This window comes from Apium graveolens, chromosome 6 (assembly GCF_009905375.1).
Source record: "Apium graveolens cultivar Ventura chromosome 6, ASM990537v1, whole genome shotgun sequence".
NCBI lineage: Eukaryota > Viridiplantae > Streptophyta > Magnoliopsida > Apiales > Apiaceae > Apium > Apium graveolens.
The window spans coordinates 117,333,715-117,351,052 of record NC_133652.1 but is presented as its reverse complement, the minus strand read 5'-3'; the positions used below and the strand labels follow the sequence as shown (position 1 = coordinate 117,351,052).

Sequence of the window (17,338 nt, the reverse complement as noted above, 5' to 3'; positions counted from 1 at the left end):
AAAGCACTCCTCTTTAGCTATGGGTAACTTTATTTCCTTGAACACATTAAAAGTGACCTTTTGATCATAAACCTTCATCGAAAGCTCTCCTTTTTGCACATCAATCATAGTTCGGCGTGTAGCCAAGAATGGTCTTCCCAAGATAATGGGAATCTTCTTATCTTCCTCGAAATCAAGAATTACAAAGTCAGCAGGGAAGAAGAGTTTATCCACCTTGACCAAAATATCCTCCACTATACCCTCATGGCTAAGCGATGGAACGGTCAGCTAGTTGCAATGACATGTATGTTGGTTTCCGATCAGGCAGACCAAGCTTCTTGAAGATAGACAAGGGCATCAGATTGATGCTAGCTCCTAAATCACATAAACACTTGTCGAATGACAAGTTTCCGATGGTGCAAGGAATAGTGAAGCTTCCAGGATCTTTAAGCTTCGGAGGCAACTTCTGTTGCAGCACAGCACTGTATTCTTCCGTTAGAGCAATGGTCTCCAAGTCATCGAGCTTCACTTTTCGAGAGAGAATACCTTTCATAAACCTCACATAGCTAGGCATCTGTTTAAGAGCTTCAGTGAAAGGTATATTGATATGAAGTTTCTTGAACACCTCCAAAAACTTCTCAAACTGCTTATCCATCTTTTTCTTCTACAGCCTCTTTGGAAAAGGAGGTGGAGGATAGATCTGTTTCTCCCCTGTATTACCCTCAGGAGGAGTGTGTTCCACAGTAGTCTTCCTTGGTTCCACCTCTGCTTCCTTCTACACTTCTTCTTCAACCACAACTGCATTTTCTGAAACTTGAGATTTTTTAGGCTCTTCGTCTTGCTGAACTTGGGGGCTTGCGAACTTTCCAGACCTTAAGGTGATGGTGTTCACCTGTTCTTCAACTTCCCTCTTGCCTGGATTTATTTCTGTATCACTAGGAAGCGTTCCTGGTGGTCGATTTAATAAGGCATTAGCAATTTTCCCTATCTGGTTCTCCAGAGTCTTGATAAAAATAGCCTGGCTTTGGCATATAAGAGCCTGGTTTTTGCACATAAGCCTCAACTCCTCCAATTCAGAATTTTCATTTGAAGATAGACCTGCATCATGAGTTTGTTGTTGAAGTTGGAGTTGTTGTGTTGGTGCAAATTATTGCTGAAAACCAGGAGGGTTGAATTGTTTTGCTCCAAACTGCTGGAACGGCTGTTGCATCGCATTCTGATTGTTGCTCCAGCTGAAGTTAGGATGATTCCAGTTGTCAGGATGATAAGTATCTGGAACTGGTTGTTGCGATCTCTGAAAGTTGCTCACAAACTGAGCTGAGTCACTAGATATAACGCATTGCTCTGTCACATGCGGACCTGCACACAACTCACAAACACTAATTATCTGCTTAACACCATAGTTAGCCAGAGAATCGATCTTCATAGACAACGCCTTCAGTTGAGCAGTGATAGCCGTAGTTGTATACACTTCAAGAACTCCTGCTACCTTGCCCTGTGGAAATCTCTGGGTTGGATACTGATATTCATTAGCAGCCATCAGTTCAATTAGATCATAAGCTTCCTTATAGCTCTTCGCCCATAAGGCTCCACCTGATGCTGCATCGAGCATGGGTCTGGACTGTGCTCCCAACCCATTATAAAAATAAGTGATGATCATCCAATCAGGAATTCCATGATGAGGACACTTCCTAAGCATCTCCTTGTAGCGCTCCCAAGCTTCACTTAGCGATTCTCCCGATTGCTGCGCAAATTGAGTAATAGCGTTTCTGATTGCAGTTGTCTTCGCCATAGGGAATAATTTAGTGAGAAACTTTTGAGCAAGATCTTCCCAAGTAGTAATCGAACCAGCTGGTAGAGAGTGTAACCAGCTCTTAGCCTTGTCCCTCAGAGAGAATGGGAACAGTCTCATCTTCACAGTATCTTCAGAAACACCGTTGAACTTGAAGGTGTCGCAGATCTCAATGAAATCCCTAATGTACATATTGGGATCTTCAGTTGGAGAACCCCCAAACTGGATTGAATTCTGCACCCATTGAATTATGTCAGGCTTGATCTCAAAGGTATTAGTTGTGATAGCTGGCCGGACAATGCTAGATTGGATGTCATTGATCTTGGGTTGAGAAAAATCCATCAAGGCTCTCGTTCATGCTGCTGGATCTCCCATTGTAATGAGTACCTGAAACACAAACAAATAAACCGTGAAAGTAAAAGAATCTGAGTCAGTGAACTTTAACGACCACTGATGACAAGCACATAAACTAAAAATTAACACCTAGTCCCCGGCAGCGGCGCCAAAAACTTGTTAGGGCGAAAACACGCACTAAAATACACGCAAGTATACGCGTTCGCAAGTAGTATAAGATATAAATCAGATTCGTTCCCACAGAGACTGGTTTAGGTTAAGTTCAATTTATGCACCTATGCAACAATGTATGGTTATCGCTCAATGCTAAGACAAATAACAAATTGGGTTTTTATTAAACTACGAGATTATATTGAATAACATTAACTAAGAGAATTGAGGTCGAATTACTATATATGACAAACATGAGATTCTTCATTACTACTTCATTCAATAGCCTTATTGTTTTTAACCTTAGCATGTGATGGTGATGACACTAATCAGATAACACGAAACTGATAAACGCCAACTTTCGTTGCACGAGTACCATTTTACCAGACATCCACAAAATAGATAGAAGCTGAATAGGCGCCAATTATATTGAGACCCTATATGTCTATAGAATTTGACAACATAGCGGTTTAAGCACAAGTTATCCACAATGATCACATAGGGCAAGTAAAATGGCTAGAGTTACCCACTAATCATGCATACAATACATGAACCTATGCTAGCATGGCATGTTCTAAACCTCTATATTCAATATCGCTTCAATAGAGATTAACACGCTATCTTATATGTTAGCTACGCACATAAGACGAATAAGCACAACCAATACTAGGATAACAATCAATCACCACACACCGAGATATCAAAACAAATTAATTATTGAAATCCATAAGTAAATCCGCTAGAATCCCATGATAACAATTAGCCCATAATAGAACTCATCGTCACCATGGGTTCATATAAAAGTATGGTATAAAACAAGGTCTTAATAAACTAAATAATAATCACAGTACGAATAAATGAGATCTAGGTTCAACAAGAACGAAAACGAGCATTCAAAGTTACAACTAATTCAAAGAATCACAAGTTGAAAACAAGATCTTCTTTTTCGGAGTTGTTCTGTGCTTCTAGGTCTTCTCCTTGGTATCCCAATCTTCCCGGATGATGAAAACCCTTTTTTTTAAGTATATATACGCCCCTAGTGGACCTGGACCCTTAAAATCGTCAAATTCCACTCAAAAAGGCTTTTTCAGCGAAATCAGCGACCAGCCGCGCCCTGAGCGGCCGCTCAGCTCTCCTGAGCGGCCGCTCAGCTACTGTCTGGAAAAAATTCTGATGAATCTTGTTTTGGCCATAACTTCAATTCTACTCGTCAGAATTAGGCGATTCAACTGCCCACGCGAAACTAACAAGATTTTCTACAACTTGACAATGGCCTTGGCTTCCAAAATCTGATCACTTTTTATCATATTTCCTTTCAAAGCTCTTTTCTTCATATAACTGATACATGAAATGCAATAACACAAAAATACATCAAAATACCAACAACTTGAGTCCAAAACACCAATTTAAGCTTGTAATAAAGCGTTCCAAGTGGATATAAAATCCACTTATCAGCAGACAAACCACTCTTTTTTTTACAAACAAAATAGAATGCATTCATTAAAATACTGAAAAACAGTCAGAACAGACCTCCGAACTGATAATACAACCTGGTTGGAAAACAAATAAACGAACTAAACAAGTAGTCGTCTTGTTTTCAGATTGCTTAACAAATAGAATAATATTCTTTAAAATAAAAAGACTTATAATAACTTTCCCAGCAATCCACCCAACACCAACCCTGATAGCAGCATCACAATACCATCACATTAATGCCACATGTAGCCCAATATTCAGAATTTTTAGTTACATCAACTAAAACCGGAGGAACAAATGCCCTCAAACTATGAACAATCTTGTGTTGTGAAAAGTAAGCACTTGTGATATTCACCATCTCAGTTTCGATACAAGAAATCCAGATCTGCCAAAAAATCATATAAATCCTTTCCAGCGGAACCAACACCAACAAACAAAAATACTTTAAACAAAACATACTGACACCCAAAAAAATTTGGGACAACCTTGATAACAAGGTACAAGAAAGATCTCACCCAAAAAGGATTAAATCACACACATAAAAGATGTTTATTCGAAATTTTGAAAAAATAATAAAATAAAAGAGAAGAGTGAAGAGTGAAAATGATTAAATAATGAAAGGGAATTGTAGATGGAGAAGAGAAGAGGTGATTAAAACCCTAGATGTGAAAACGGAGGCCGACCCTCATTGAAAAGAATAATCCGATTAGACAAACCACTCTTTAATCTAATTGTATCAAGATATCTTATCCCATAGATATAATGATTTAAATAAGATAAAAATGTCCCTAAATTCATGATTAGGGCAATTACATGAATAAATAGTATATTTTAATAATAAATTCAACTTTTTCTAATCAAATCAGTAATTACCTGTACCGGGGAATATGCGGGAAGAGAACGAGGTTGATTAGATTTGCTAGTACTAGTAGTGTCCACATAATAATAACATATGGGTTTGTGTTGTGGACACATACAAATGGCTATATCAGCGTAGCTGTACGTGTGAAAAGCGGGATTAGAGGGCCTCATAAGAAACCAAATATCAGGACCAAAGGCCATATCTAAGGCGGGGAGTACTGCTGGGTAAACTTTACAAAATCTCTCTCTCTCTCTCTCTCTCTCTCTCTCTCTCTCTCTCTCCCTGTGTGTAATTTACCAACTGGGGACTCTCTCTCTCTCTCTCCGTGTGGTGTAATTTACAAACGGAGATTCTCTACCCTTGATTATTATATATTATTCTAAATTATCATTTCCTGCTGTCTTGGCAATTCATATCATCTTAATATTTGTTTATTAATCTTGATAATGATTTTTGAATCTTGAATCTCTTAGCTTGCACTTGTTGAAGCTACTGCACCTGCTTGAACACTCTCTCTGTTTGTTGATGCTCATCTAACTTACCACACATACTAAAGGTATTGCCTTCTTTTGCTCATTGTCAGTTGACACACACACACACAAAGTATTTGCAGGTATATTTGCTTTCTGTTTGTATTGAATGATAAGTCATTAGTACTTGTTCTTAATTTTAAGTTCTACTTTTTGGTTCTAGAATAGTAAATTTCTATCTCTATATGTGTGTGGTTTAAAGGTGAGGTCTTTTGAGGTCATGGAATGTTTTGTGTTTGTGTAAAAAGTGGAAAGTGAATTTTCATTATTTTTTGCATTAACTAAAATGTGGGAAAAACTTTAGTCTTTATGTACAGTGATTGGTTAATTATTTGGTAGAAAAAAGCACACTTTTGCTGTTTTTCTTCAATAATACTACTTGTCAGATTTGATGTTCTATTACAAAATTAGAGTATATACTGTCTCTTGATTATATTGACTAGTTGCCATATATTCATGCTACCTTTTTTTTGAAACAATATTCATGCTACTTTTATCCGGGAATCAGATTGTTATTGTTTGGGTTTGATTGATGGCAATGGGAATCTCATTTCTCACAGACCTGTGTAGGATACCGAATCATTCATGTTCCCATTTTTCCACTTTTCATTCTTGTTAGTAATTCATACCCCCTATAATGATAATAATGATTCTTGAGTAAAAAGAATTGTCAATTCGTAAGAGTTACGAGAATTAGTTGATGTGATTAATAAAGTGCTGCGACTTATTTGCCACTTAAAATTCTTGGGGTAAAACTTAGCTGAAAGTTGTCCTGACAACCAAAAGAGCCACATGAATTTTTATTCTCAATCTGAACCAGCCTGTGATTTTCTACTTTCCTTTTCATTTAAAGTATAATTCCCTATCACATAATTTTAGGTGACTCTGCTCTGGGAGGAATTAAATTTTCCTTATTGTTTTCATGGTTTTGTTGATGCAGTGAGAGATGGTCGCTTTTGGGAAAAAGTTGAAGGATAGACAAATTCAAGAATGGCAAGGGTATGTTTAATGTAAATTCACCCGTGTGAGGCTTGCATTTTGTTTGAGACATTGATTTTTTGTATGGATCAAGAAAATAAAGCTTTCAATAATATACTTTTGTAAAGAGGTTTTTGTTTGATGGTCGTATAGTTGTTCTTTTTGGGAGAATAACAAAACCTAGTGGCTGGAGATGTACTGTCTACTTGTGATGCTATAGGTTCTAAGTTTAGTCTCATACATACTTGGTATTTATACATTTTTAAGTTGAATCTGTGACACATTCAGTACATTTCAGATACTACATCAACTACAAATTGATGAAGAAAAAAGTCAAACAATATGCCCGCCAGATTGAAGTCGCATCACTTGATCGCAGACATGTGCTTAAGGATTTCTCAAAAATGCTGGATGAACAGGTATAGTGATAAGATTACTCTCCCATGTCATGGCAACTTCTTTGTAACTGATTCAGTAATTTCCCACATATAAATTTCAAAATTGGAAGTCTTATTAGGAAGACAAGTATCAAAAACATTTATCTAGCAGATAGTGGAACTATCATTCAGAAAAATCGCCTGGAGAAAAATTTCTTGTTGATATTTAATATTTTCCGAAAGTTGGTATTATTTTGGGTCAATGATGATTTTTGTATATATGCAAAGCTCCAAATAAAAGTTTGTTATTGGGTACATTCAAGCTTTCTGTCCATGTACGAGTCTGTTTTTAATGATACACTTGGAACATATTAGAAATTTGGATTCACAGACTTGGGGTGTAATATCAGTGTAAAATGATCTCTAAGCTTTACCTTATAATTGTTTATAGTTTTCTGTTAGTGCATGTATTGTGTATAAGAAAAATTCCATTTTTTTTTGGTTATTTCAATGTAGATTGAAAAGATTGTACTTTTCCTATTGGAACAACAAGGGTTACTTGCAAGTCGGATCGCTGCACTCGGAGAGCAGCAGGAAGCTCTTCAAGAACAACCAGATATATCCAAGATATGTGAACTCCGAGAAGGTTACAGGGATGTGGGGAGGGATCTCTTAAAGCTTCTATTTTTTATAGAGATAAATGCTATTGGTCTGCGTAAGATCCTCAAGAAGTTTGATAAACGTTTTGGCTATAAATTCACCAATTATTATGTCAAAACTCGTGCAAATCATCCTTATTCGCAGCTTCAACAAGTGTTCAAGCACGTGGTAATCAACTCAATTTTTGTGCTCCTTGGTGGTTCTTTCTAGTAGACTTGTTTAGACATTTAGCTATCTTTGTATATTCAGACACTCATCTTCTTATTGTATTCTCTGCATTACTTCTTTATATTTTTGACGGCTATATAAGATATTTGTGGCCTGTGGTTTTTTGAAAATAAACAAGTAAGAGTAAACTCTCAAAGTCAGTAAAACTCGCAGGGGCTAGGTGCAGTTGTAGGAGCCATATCTCGCAATCTTTCGGATCTGCAGGATCGTCAAGGGAGCTATTTATCTATATATGATGAGCCCACTCTTCCCCTTCAGGTTCTATGTGAACTTCGGTTCTTTTCCACTTCCCCCATATTTTTTTCTTTAACTGAACAGGAAGCAAGTGGCTGTATTTCCTGCTAACAAGGAAATTAATATGCAGGATTCTGTGATTGACTCTATAAAAGTGGCAGCAGACCGTTTGAACCATTCAACCAATTTTCTAGAATACTTGGGTCAGCATGCACTTATTATGCAACAAGAGGAGTTACCTACTCCTTCCGAAGAACAAATTGATGATGATAGATACCATTTTATGTCTCTTCTGCTGAACCTGGCCAACACATTTCTCTACATGGTCAATACATATATTATCGTTCCAACAGCAGATGACTACTCAATGAGCTTGGGTGCTGCATCAACAGTCTGCGGTATTGTGATCGGTGCAATGGCTGTTGCACAAGTCTTTTCATCAGTTTATTTCAGTGCCTGGTCTAACAAATCGTACTTCAGACCCCTTGTGTTCAGTAGCATTGTTCTTTTTGTGGGAAATGCTATGTATGCACTTGCTTATGACTTCAACTCAATAGCAATTCTTTTACTTGGTCGGGTATTTTGCGGGTAAATCTCTCTCTCTCTCTCTCTCTCCCTCCCTCCCTCTCTCTCCCTCCCTCCCTCCCTCCCTCTCTCTTCCTCCCTCCCTCTCTCCCTCCCTCTCTCTCTCCCCCCTCTCCCTCTGTCCCTCCCTCCCTCTCTCTTTGACATCTCTGCCCCCCCTCTCGCTCTCTCCCTCCCCCTCTCCCCCCACACACCCACAAATCACAATCATACACTAACACTAGTATGTGCATGCATGCAGAATTGGCTACAGACTGGTACACAGAGAATGCTCTCTGTTGTATAATGTTTATCACAGTCTTTAGCATAGGATTAGTTCAGCGTTGTTGTATGTACTGATTTGTCGCTATTTGGTAGATAATTTAAATATTCAGAGATATTACATCCTGTTGGTTAAATCTACTTGCTGATTATTACACATCTTATGTCTCAGGTCCACATAGCTTGGTGTATTTTTTTTGCTTTTATTTATAAGTGATAGATCATGCTGTTGTTATAAACATGCTTCTGTGTGTGTGTTTTTAGATTTTATATTCATATCAGTGCTCAAGAAAATGCCACAGCAGAATTAACTGTCTATACCGCGTAGCATTACTTGCTTTATGCGCATAACTAGAAGATAGCCTGAGAAGAAATAATCTTCCATGTTATTCGCATGATAACTAAGAGCTGATGAAATTCCATCTTTAATTCTTTTAGACACCGACTGTACCACAAAGGTGTGTCTGATTTGATCTACTGACTTATTTCTAAAGTAGATACGACTGCGTTAGGTTATTAGTTACTCGACCAGACAGAATAGATTTATGATGCGATTTCTGACTCTAGCAAGGTTAACTGATCAGCTACTTACTAGAACTTATGCAGGACCCAAAACGAGTGCTAGTCTTTTTATTATGTTTTCATTTATATTAGAAATATGTCTCGAGTGATTACCTAAATGCACTGCTTGCGTTCAGCTGCCGCACTCATCACACCTATTTGAAACTAATAACTCAAACTCAATTTTATCTAATTCTCTTACCCCCGCTTTCATCTTTACTGCAGATTAGGGTCTGCTAGAGCAGTAAATCGTCGCTATATTAGTGATTGTGTACCACTTAAAATCAGAATGCAGGCTTCAGCAGGATTTGTTAGTGCCAGTGCTCTTGGAATGGCATGTGGCCCTGCACTTGCGGGTTTACTACAAATTAATTCCAAATTTTACAAGCTCACCATCAATCAGAATACGCTGCCTGGTTGGGTTATGTCGGTGGCATGGTTGTTTTATTTGCTATGGTTGTGGATTTCATTTAGAGAACCTGCTCTCCCGGGCGATGAGAATGATTTGCCACAAGAATCTAATCCTGGTTAGTACACAGTTTCATTTGCTATCTGGTGTATTTTATTTTTTAATGCATAATGTATTATCTTTCCAGAACAAACTGAAGAATCATTTAGTACCTAAAGTGAGCTACAGGCTTTCTTAAGCGACACAGTAAATATATATATATATATAGCCAGTTCTGCAGATTCAAATCTATGACTTTGTTAAACTAAATGGTCATACAACCATGTTTAGTGTTTTAAAAAGTATACTAAAATTCCGTTGCAATATGTTTAAGATCCCATATTTTGATACCTCCGTCATCACTCTTCTCGTTTATTAAGTTATTATCTGAACAAGGGATTTGTTTAAAACTACAGCTTCGACAGAGAATGAAGAGCTCGAAAAGGGTCTTGTTCAACCATTACTCTTGTCTTCAGCTGACAATCAGCAAGATGATGATGATGATGATGGAGACCAAGATTATGATGCGAGTGAAGAAGCTCCGGAGGACTCTCGTAGACCAGCCAATTCTATGAGATCAGCATATAGATTGCTTACTCCTTCAGTAAAGGTATACGGATGTTTCTTAGTCTTTATTTCTTTTTCTGGACTTAGTATAGGGGTGTGCAAGTGTGTGTGTGTGTGTGTGTGTGTGTGAGAGAGAGAGAGAGAGAGAGAGAGAGAGAGAGAGAGGCTTTAAGCGGCATGTGTGTGTATGTGTGTGTCTGGGCCTTTTAATGACTATATAGCTTCTTCACGGAACGTAAGAGGATTATGATGGCAATTATTGACTTATTGTATCCTCTTATATTATGGTTACTGTTGTACTATTGACTTGCATGGTTTTCAAGTTCTAACACAATATACAATTCTCTTTTTAGGTTCAATTATTAATATACTTCATGCTTAAGTATGCGATGGAGATTTTACTCTCCGAATCCAGTGTCGTCACTACATATTATTTCAGTTGGTCTACCAGCAAAGTAGCAATATTCCTTGCATGCATTGGACTAACAGTTCTTCCAGTAAACATCGTTGTTGGGAGCTATGTAAGCAATATGTTCGAAGACAGGTAATTTTCAGAACTTCGCAAGCATTATATTTACTCCATCAATTTTCTTTACCAGTATTAATGTTTAAAGTCATGTGTGTTACTTGTATTTACAAACAGTATGAAAAAAGGTTACGTTGTAAAATACTTTTTATTTGGACTTTGCACCAACCTAAACACTCTCCTAGGTGGCATCTTACGAGCATATTCAGAAATTGAGCAGGTTACCTTATGTTTTCCAAACTCAGATGTAGCAGAGAAATTAAAATGTATTAGAATGCTCTGATATGGTGACCTTGTAGATTATAGGCATTGTAGAAGTCATATCATCTTCTATGGTAGCCATGGAAATTTCAAGACTGTGGCTAGCCACTTTTATTATTAGGGTTGGGGAGCGAGGATTGAAGGGTTATGGGTTATGAGTGTAAATGAGTCGAGCATGTCTATGAGCTATGCAGACTGTAACTCGTAAAGTACTTGAATGCGGCTCAACAATAGTTGAGCCTAGCTTGTGCTCAAGCTATTTGAATACTTTATCAAGCTGAACTTGAGCTTTAAATTTCTCGGATCGCGAGGTTTGCTGGCCTAATTGAGTTTTAACTATCTATATTTTATAGTAATATATAGGACAAATATATTTTTTATTAAATGCTATATGTATACGATATTTGATAGAACCGATTCGAGTTTTGAACCGAAACCGAACATATCGAACTTTAAGTGAGCCAATTTAGGGCTTGGTCGAACTCAAACTTAAGTCCGAACTTTTAAGCTTGACAGTATTCATCTTGGCTTGATTACACCCCTAGTTGGGGGCATAAACATTTATCAAGTTATATACCAAAAATGCATAAATATTTTTATAGTGATAATTTAAAATTTTTTAATTTCAAAAATTCCTAAACTATAAAAATTTATAGAAACACTTTAATTCCTATGTTAAAATTCATAATAATAATAGTAGCCATCAGTCAACCAAAAACAATTAAAAATCATGCACTTATTTGTTCATTGGTTTAGGGAAAATTTTATTCTTAAATTATAAAAAATAAAGGAACAATAGTGTTGCAACAGAACTAATTTTTTGGATGTTCCCGAGTTTGAAGTGATTGCAACCCCTGCATGCCCCACACGCTAGCTGTGTCCCAAGTGTAAAAGTATCTATCTCAAGCACAAAGTTTTCTTGTTATAAAATGATTGCTCAGGAAACTAAATTCATACTTCATGTGTTTACCGATTATATGGTAGATTCTTAACTTCCAAATATAACAACATTTTTCTACTTTAGATAGATGGTAGTTCACACAAGGAGTTTAGAGATGAAGAATTAACTTGTGATCCAAATTTATCATTTGCGTGCAGGCAAATTCTATTGGCATCCGAGATCATGGTTTGTGTGGGCATACTCCTAAGCTTCCATGTCTTTGTGGCATATTCCGTGCCACAATATGTCCTGTCAGGACTCATAATGTTCGTCTCTGCTGAAGTTTTGGAAGGTAAGATCAGTTTATTCAAATATTGATTATCTGTCATTTAGATAATTGTCTTGGTATTTCTATGTTTTACCTTATATATGGGTTTGAATGCTTTCTTTCTTGTTAGATATATATTTTCTATTTAATTGAATGCATCTGTATTTTACATTGTTCTTGCTCTAATCTGGGTTCAAACCCAGGTGTCAACTTGTCACTACTCTCCCGGGTCATGTCATCGAGACTTGCTCGTGGCACATACAATGGGGGGCTGCTATCAACTGAAGCAGGGACAATTGCTCGAGTGATTGCAGATGGAACAATAACCCTGGCAGGGTACTTGGGAGAGAGTAGTCTTCTCAATCTTACTCTAATTCCTTCACTTGTTATATGCGTATCATCAATTATCGCCACATGCTACACCTACAATTCACTTTATTGATATCAAACCTTGTAGTCTTGTACTAATGGCACGTTCTCTGGTCCCAAATTTACATACTATTGCAGTGCCATCCTCCTGGTCATCTATGTTTTCTTATTCGTTAAATCTGCCTTCTGGTTTTGATTTCCATGTAATAAACTGTAGAAGAAAAATATTGTACATTCTTAAAGTTAAATAGTTCATAGGTTTATTTTATTATTAATTTTGGGCTGTCTAGTTGGATGAAGTTCTGACGTGTACTCAACAGAGAAATGACACAAAATTTAAGTAAATGGTCAATGGGCACAGTTCATTAAAATGGTCATTTGGAGTATTTCGTTTTTATTTTAAACCAAAACAATTCAAGTAGTTATGAGTTTATTTCCTATCTTATCAAATCATGGGTTAGACTCTTGTCTCAGTCTGAGAACAGAAACATAACCTGGTTCACGGTGCATAGCGGTTATCAGTGTTTCGGATCATTTAATATGAAATGTGCTACAAGAAGCAAAATGAACACCTACACCATCGTGTTGTAAATTCTGATATCTAAAAAATATTGATAAAATTTTGAAGATAGGCAAAAGCCTTGGGAGTGAATTTGGAAAATTAGTTGAAAAGGAGTTCTTGTTGTGCCAGTGCTAAAAGTGAAAACACGCTTTGAAATATTTTACTTTTAAGCCAAAAATAGTTTTAAAGCCCAATGTTTTTAAATATTTAATATATCTCATAGACCGACTCCCAGACATTTTTGACACATTTGAACTGAAAATTCAGTTTTTTAGTACAGCTATTCAAAATGTTCCAAAAGTGGCACAGAACGCTACTTCCTTCGGGGTTCAACCCCAGAGACCCAGAAGAAGTGGCGTTCTGGGGTAAATTATTTTTTTTTTGTTTTTTTTCTTTCCTCCCGGATTGAATTGCACTTGTTGAATTGTTTGTAAGTGTTTGTAAAAGGAAAATATTTAATGGAGACCTATTTTTGAGTCTTCATATTAAATTGGAAAAATATTATTTTGGTGTAATTTTTTTTTGTTGGATAGTCATGCAAGCCTATTTGTAGTACGTAATTTTTGTTTTTTTAAAAAGAAGTGTATTTATGACTTTTTGTGCTCTCAAAAAGGGTACCTTGGTAGTCGGCAACGAAAATATTCAATGAAGACCTATTTTTGGGCCTTAATATAAAATTATTAAAAAATGGTTTTGGTGTTTTTTTTTCTTGGATAGTCATGCAAGCCAACCTATTTTTCGTACGTATTTTTTGTTCTTAAAAAAATATAGTTTATATATGAATTTTTTGGGTTTGAAAAGGCTGCCAAGGTACTCAAGTGTGCAATTGTTACGTGCGGGCATGTTTAGCAAATCCCATAATTAATTTGTAAAAAAATATTTTGGTTTAATTTTTTTTCTGTTGACTAGTGATGTAAACCTATTTGTAGTACGTAAATTGTACTTTAATTTTAAATTTTGTTTTGTAATATTTTAGTTTCATGGAATAGTGTATCATGGGGGAATATTTGTTGTTGACGAGTCCTTATATTTGATATGAACTAATTTGCTGATAATGAATACTTGATTTGAAACTAAAATTCTATTACATAACATCAGTTACAAAATAAAACACAGTTGAAAAACTGTGCGTAGTTCGATACAGAATAATAAGACGATATATGAATAAAAAATGAGTACGATGCAATAATACAAATATTAAGAGCCAACAATATATGAATCGGATCAGTCATCTGCATCATCAGAGTCATCATCATCGGAGTCATAATCATCTTCATTGATGTTCCACGTATGGGAGTCGATGAACGCATTCATTCTCTGCAATTCCCTCGTTGACTCCTTAAGTTCACGCTGCAACTCGCGGATTTCTGCAGAGTGGGCTACATTCTGTGTGGTAATTTCTTCCCTAAGAATTTCAATGAGAAATGCTGCACGGGGTTCAAGCGGCTCTTCGATCCAATGTTTGTAAATGCAAGCACCGTCGGGACATTTGATAAATCGTCTTCCTGCGTCACTACCCTTCTAGTAGTGCGCTACAACAGCTAATTTTTCACAAAAACAATAAGCCAAATTTGGGAGTGAAGACATAATTACTTTTGACGAGCGTGAATTCATGAGGTTGTAACTCTCTATTTATAAGTGATTTGGTAAAGAAGACATGAGGTACTTTGAAGGGCAGTTCACGTGCTAAACATACTATACAATTATAATTCATATTCAAAACTTGATTGTGACTTATCATTGTTACTCTCACCTGCATTATTTTGAAAATTATAGAATCATTATCTACTGCAAAGTGACAGGGAAACTCTGTACATGCAATGACTTTACATACAAAGCCTTATTTTTTCCTCTTTATGTCATGTATAAGATTTGACGTGTCATGTACTGTTTGAAAGTGTCATTCCACTTTAACTTTTTCACTGTCAATTTTAAATTATTGAAAATGCTTGCATGTGATTTCAACTTTTTACTAACACGAAACAGTAATTCCAAAATAAACTGAAATGAGCACCCACCTATTAATGATAATAATATTACAACAAAGAAAGATACGACTAATATAGAGTTAGAAAGCATAAATCCAAAAAGGAAAATAAGGCCACTCAAATCAGAACACAATAATTCTTGTCAAGTTTGTTCATCAGACATGTAATCATCGGAATTGTAATCCTCATTTTGTAATAGTCTGTGTTGTTCTGCTTCCGTAAGCTCTCTACCAGAAGCATGAATTGAATCTTGTGCCAAGTCGAACATATAATAACGACTCATACGCAACAACATTCTGTTATTTTGCAGTTGCAGACTGGCATTCGTAAAAGTAACTTCTTTAACTTTCATCTCTAACAAGTGAAAACTTCAGTCAAACTGTTGCATGTGCTTTCTACTGTGTATTCACGGGATACCTAACTCATTTTCTTGTCATTTTCCTTATCCTCATTTTATACTTCCATTTCTGAGTAGTCAAAACTCATAAATTTACCAAGAAGTAATAATACATGCCTGTAAGATTCACATGCTACTTACTTTTCCAAAAATACTAATACGTCCAAAAAAAAAATTTACAACCACTTCTAAAAAAGTCATCAACTATGGGAATATTATCACAATTAGTACAAATGTTTCTGTAAAGTAGTAAACAAAAAATTGCAATAACGAGTGCATTTTCCATTCATCTTGGGAACAAATTACATTGCAAGGGAACATTGATTATGTAAACATATAATAAGAGAAATACATTACAGCTGAAAATTGGAAAATGAATGAATCTCTCAATTTTTTTAGTCATCCGCCAGATTTACTACGTACTCATTAAACTCATCATCAACGTCCTCATCCTCTTGTATGTGAGGGGATGTATGCATATGACCTTCCTCCCCATATCCGTGGGTCGAGGCGTACGTACTCGACCGAGTATCACGCGATGGCAATGCGTGGGGCCCCTGATTTTCATGACATATAGTTGTAGCCATACCAACATCATCGTGTCCTTGAGAAAATTCTCCAAGTTTGACGATATATTTCGCATATTTTTCATCCCACTCCTTGTGCTCTTCACGTATCCTTTCAGCCCTACGCTTTGCGTACGCATCCTCGTACTCCTTTTTCCTCATCTCAAGCTCGTCCTCCATAAGTGGTAATGTCGAGACATTTCATTTAACTCATACTCATGTTCCTCCTTTGAAATGTGACCAGAGTTGAAATTCTTATTAATGTTTTCTTCATACTCGATCGATGATTTCATAAATTCAAGTGCATTTCCCCATAGCCAATGAACTGTTCATTATCACGTACGACATGTCCTTGTGCGGCCCGTATATCTCGCATTCTTCTCACAAATTGTTTTACCTGCCTAATTTCTGCTTGTTGAGCTTCATCCCGTGCTTGAGATTCGGTCCATTTATACCAATTAACTTCCCCGTAATCATGAATATTAGAACTAGCGTGTCCCTTGCCCTTGTCCATGACCTGACTGTAGCAACCTCAAAATTTAGAAACTAATATACTATAAAGGGAGAAATTTAGTTGATGGCTTATAATTTTGCAGCTATTTATAGGCATATTACATGGTCAAAATGTAATATTAGGTTGTGCATTTACGAATATGAAAATAATTGATATTATTCACCCTATAAATTTTAATATGAATTTATTCACCTGTGTCATTCAGTTCAAAACAAAAGTTGACTTATCAAATCATTTCATAAATTTGCATGTGCCTACTCCCGTGAATTTAGGAAATCTGCATTTTCTTTACGTAAACACAGTACTTCTTTTAAGTTTTCATATTTGTCTGAAGATTCGGACTTCTAAAAGTTGACAACTTTTACTAAAAGATGTTATTGTCTTCTATTATAGCAAAAAAAATACAAACTACCCTTTTATAAAAACATTTCTTTGTCAACTCCCAAGTTACCTTTTTTTGAAGTCACAAAAGGTCATATATATATTTTTTTTAAAATACAAATATTACATACTATAAATAGGCTTGCATGACTCCCCAATAAAAAAAAATTGCACCAAAATAAATTTTTTCCAATTTAATATTAGGACTCAAAACCAGGTCTTCATTGAATATTTTCGTTGCCGACTACCCTTTTTGAGGGCACAAAAAGTCATACATACACTTTTTTTAAAAAAAATAAAAATTACTTACTATAAATAGGCTTGCATTACTACCCAACAAAAAAAATTTACACCAAAATAATTGTTTTCCCATTTAATATGAAGACTCAAAACTAGGTCTCCATTACATATTTCCCACTTACAAACACTTAACCACAATTCAACACAACTGTCATTCAATCCGGAAGGAAAGAGAAAAAAGCAAAAAAAAATAAAATTACCCCAGAATGTCACTTCTTCTTGGT

General features: G+C 36.1%; 1 protein-coding gene and 1 non-coding gene across 3 annotated transcripts; both read left to right on the top strand.

Moving 5' to 3' along the window:
* Window positions 1-1,649: 1,649 nt before the first annotated feature.
* On the top strand, window positions 1,650-1,756 carry LOC141670033 (small nucleolar RNA R71). The gene has a single exon (XR_012554284.1). It is a non-coding gene; the product is annotated as a small nucleolar RNA R71 (small nucleolar RNA).
* A 2,934-nt stretch (window positions 1,757-4,690) lies between these two features.
* On the top strand, window positions 4,691-12,681 carry LOC141666582 (SPX domain-containing membrane protein At4g22990-like). Of its 2 annotated transcripts, XM_074472657.1 has the most exons (12): window positions 4,691-4,837; window positions 5,087-5,169; window positions 6,084-6,142; window positions 6,420-6,540; window positions 7,015-7,326; window positions 7,540-7,644; window positions 7,751-8,208; window positions 9,253-9,554; window positions 9,892-10,085; window positions 10,396-10,586; window positions 11,928-12,061; window positions 12,241-12,681. In XM_074472657.1, the coding sequence occupies exons 3-12, from the start codon at window positions 6,090-6,092 to the stop codon at window positions 12,477-12,479; spliced, it is 2,109 nt and encodes a 702-aa protein (XP_074328758.1). In that variant the 5' UTR covers window positions 4,691-4,837; window positions 5,087-5,169; window positions 6,084-6,089; the 3' UTR covers window positions 12,480-12,681. The 2 variants fall into 2 exon arrangements, with proteins under 2 accessions (XP_074328758.1, XP_074328757.1); XM_074472656.1 differs by lacking the exon at window positions 4,691-4,837 and having other exon boundaries at window positions 4,864-5,169.
* Window positions 12,682-17,338: the final 4,657 nt, after the last annotated feature.